General features: G+C 37.1%; 1 protein-coding gene across 1 annotated transcript in view; it reads right to left on the reverse strand.

Moving 5' to 3' along the window:
- Nucleotides 1-950: 950 nt before the first annotated feature.
- The window catches only part of LOC103193166 (CD2 associated protein), a 123,521-nt gene continuing 120,520 nt past the window's right edge, over nt 951-3,951 (reverse strand). The window contains exons 17-18 of the mRNA XM_042780327.1: nt 3,548-3,611; nt 951-1,058 (exon numbers count right to left, since the gene is read on the reverse strand). Of these exons, the coding sequence (XP_042636261.1) occupies nt 951-1,058; nt 3,548-3,611 (172 nt within the window). The remainder of the gene's footprint in view (nt 1,059-3,547; nt 3,612-3,951) is intronic.

A 3,951-nucleotide genomic window follows, 5' to 3' on the forward strand; every position in this document is an offset into this window, starting at 1 on the left:
ATAAAAATCAAGAAACACTTTTAAAAAGGTCTCCATTCTACATCCCACAGACATACTGTGAATTTAAAACATTCTTAACATTTAATATGTATTAATTCAACATTAGGTAACTAATATGTATACAGACAGACTGTGATAGGATACACGGGCAAAGATGAAACAGACAAGGATCTCCACCCTAAAATGTCTAATAGTTTAGAGAGGAACAAGGCATGCACATAACATGATACATAATGAAATACTAATAAGACAGAAAAATACTCCTTACACATCACTTAATAAAATAAACAAACAAAAAAAGAAAACACTTGTCATTGTTCCCAACTCAAAGAATGTGAATTTGGAGGAAGACAAAATTACGTTTAATTGGAGGAAGACTGATACTAATTTAAAGAAGGTGATGGATGAGCTGGACCTTGATAATCTACAGAAAGTGAGCATGACAAGATGAAGCAAAAGGACAATCCCGAAAAATACAGTAAGAATAAAACTTCAGATTAATCAACTAAAAGGCACAATCAAGGCTTAGTAAGTGAGGAAAGAAAGAATGAACTAGGACAAAGAAATAAAGGAACAATCAGCTAAGTGAGGAAGTCTGAACTTCATTTAGGAAGTAATAGAAAGGTCCTGAAAGTACCTAAGCAAGAAAAGATTAATATGAAGACAAGAATGAGAGAAACAGGAGCAAGCTAAAAAGAACAAAACGGGAAAAATAGAAATAATGAAGAGTTAAAAGTAAGGGACAGTGCAATCATGAATATACCGAAGTCTGACAGAAGATATGCCTACTTATGTGTTTATAAGAGCTGCATATATATCCATGGATAGAGTAGAGCATACAGGGAGCAAAGTTATGAAAACTTCTTAGTCATATAAACATGTTGAGGGGAATGTGTTGCTGGGCATGAGGGCTCAGGACCATAGTCTTGGGACAATAAGGTAAGGTGGCATTAAACTGTCCACAAAGACAATGTTCTACATTCGACTTCAGTGAATAGTGTGACTGGTGTCTTAACAGCTTGTGAACAGCCATCTAAGGTGCCATTATTGGTCTCTTCCTGTGTGGAACAAGTAAGAGTGAAGAAAATCAAAGACACAAGGAAGCAATCAGTTCAAAGAACTAATGGACCAACCAGCCCTAGCCTCCATGACTCTGAGACCAGAAGAACTAGATGGTACCCAGCCACCACTGCTGACCATTCTCAAAAAGATCACAACAGGAGATCAGAGAGAGAGTGGGAGAAAAATGTGAACCCAAACTCAAAATCATAAAAAAAAGATCAGGCTTACTGGTCTGACAGATATTGATGGACTCCCCTGGACTGTGGACCTTAGACACCCTTAAAGCCTGCAACTAAACTCATCCCTGTAGCTTAACTTTCAGCCAAATCACAGACAGACCTATAAGATGAACAGTAATATCAGGAAGGTATGCACTCATTAGAAAAATCAACTATAAAAGATCAAAAAGGCAGCATTTTCCCAGTGATAAAGCTCAGAAGGCAGAAGAGAGAGGGAAGACGCATTAAGAGGAACAGTTAACACAGGGAGAAAGTAGGTAGAGTGCTGTTACATTGTGAGGACTGCAATGAATGTCACACAAAGCAAAATGTGTATCAACTGTTGAATGGAGTACCAATTTGCTCTGTAAACTTTCACCGAAATCAAAATTATAAAAAGAGAGAGCAAGAAAGCAAGTAAGTGTGAAAGAACAGACTTAAAAGAAAGCAAAAGTGCAATGTCTGATGATTAGAATAAATGTGCCATCAGCAGAAATAGACAATCAGGAGGAACAGAAAAGGAAGATGATGAATTTAATTGAGGACAAGCTAAGTATAAGTTCCCAGTAGAACATCTGTTGTTGTTGTTGTTATGTGCCGTCGAGTCGGCCCCGACTCATAGCGACCCCTCCTTGGGTTTCCGAGGCAGTATCACTACGGAAGTAGGATTGCCCAACCTTCCTTCCGAGGAGTGGCTGGTGGGTTTGAACCGCCAGCCTTCTGGTTAGCAGTCAAGTGCCTTAGCCACTATGCTACCAGAGCTCCTAGTAGAACATCTAGGGGGCCTAATAGCTGGGAATATAGGACAGAAGCTGGGAAGAGAAGAGTTAGATTTAGAGAGGAGATACATTAGAACTAATCAATGGATTCACGGGTTTAGATAACCAAAGAGTGAATGTGCAGAGAGGAAGGCCAATGATAGTACTGAAGGAACACCCATATTTAGGCTACAGGAAAGGAAAAAGAGATAAAGTTACAGACAGAAGAATGCAGTATCACACAAACCAAGACACACCTCTGAAAAGGAGGCAGTGGTAAAAGTGAAAATGTTACAGAAATTGAAGAAGAAACATTGGATTTTGCATCAGTTAACCTAAAATGCAAAGGAGTTAAGCACTAAACTGATGATGAAGAATCAGAGGCCACAAAATGTAGGCTTGGTTTGGCTGGGTGATTGTTTTGTTTTACAGAAAATGAATCTTAAACAGAAAATAAAACATTTTAATCCTAAATAAATCCTAAAATAAAAATAAAAGGACTGTGGTAGATCAAGAAGCACTGGGACCTGAAGGAGGGCTTTTTTTTTTGGGGGGGGGGGGCAAACAGAGGAAAATTCTTAGTATTTTCACAGACAGAAAGGAAGGAACAGAGTATCACACACAAAAGTAAATGTGAAGTATCTGGTAACTTACAAATTACATTTACATATATTACCACAATAACTAAAGCTAAAGGAGATTAAGTGACTTGCCCAAGCTAGTACAGACAGCATAACATAATCATTAAAAGCAAAAATTCTGAAGTCTGGCTGCTTCTGTTAAAAATTTCAACTACACTGCTGTTATTTAATCAAGTCTAAACTCTAGTTTCCTTATCCTTAAACCAGGAAGAATAATCCTTACAACTTGTTATGTGTAACCAAAGAGGTAATATGCAGAAAGAGTTAAAGTCTAAATGACATAGAATTAAGAATTCAAAGTTAGTCACTAGTGTAATAAGAATTGGAGCTCAAGTCTTCCAAATGCTAGCCCCACGTTATCTCTATCCTACAATGCTGATAAGAAAATGGACAAGTAATGAGACAAGATGAAAATAAGGAGGAGTACAAAATGCTTAAATGGAGAATGGGAAGAGCCTCTGAAAAATGGCAGGGTACAACTTTCTCTAATGTATTCAGAAAGAAGTATACAAAATGAAGACTCAGGATGAAGAGGAGAGAATTACATACAGCTACCTCAAGGCAGAAGCAATGTTGAGCAAAAAAGATGTGGAACTTGACATAGAAACTTTTAAGCGCTATTCACATTAGTAGACACACGGTGCCTAAGAAAGAAAGTGCCTGACAAATATTTGCTAAATGAATGAGTGGAATGTGACAGGGAGTCGACAAGAGATTAATTAAATGGCTATCAAGCGACAGGGAGTGTCCAACTGAAGCAGGGCAGCATAATTTGTAGTGAAATCACTAACCTAATTAGGTTGGAGAAAAAAAAAAACACATCCAGTTTATGCTGACTGCAATCTCAATATGGGGAAAACTGAATTACCTCTAGGTTACTCCTCAATGCCTTTTCTTCTTCCAAATCTTTTCGTAGTTTTTCTAATTCTTTCCTAAAAATAAAGTATTTATTAGTGGTAAATCTTTCATAATTAAAAATATTCAATTAACATTTGGCTAAAGTTAACAGGATCTCTGTTGCCTAGCCTCCCAGAACATGGGAAAATATTTATTAAGGGCAATAGCCACATTTGATGGAGAAACAATTCATTTTCTTTAGTTTGAACGGTTCAATATGACAGCCAAAAACTCTACAAAAACGTAGCAAATCTATTTAAGACAAAGAAATTTATACAGAGCAGCTCATGATTACCCAAACAAATAAAATAATAATTGCATATTCAGCTACCATGCATTTCATAGGGTATAAATTACAGAGCCCAAGCAATTTGG

Source organism: Orycteropus afer, unplaced genomic scaffold, assembly GCF_000298275.1.
Source record: "Orycteropus afer afer isolate SDZICR_OR568_19922 unplaced genomic scaffold, OryAfe1.0 scaffold00034, whole genome shotgun sequence".
In the NCBI taxonomy this organism is placed as follows: domain Eukaryota; kingdom Metazoa; phylum Chordata; class Mammalia; order Tubulidentata; family Orycteropodidae; genus Orycteropus; species Orycteropus afer.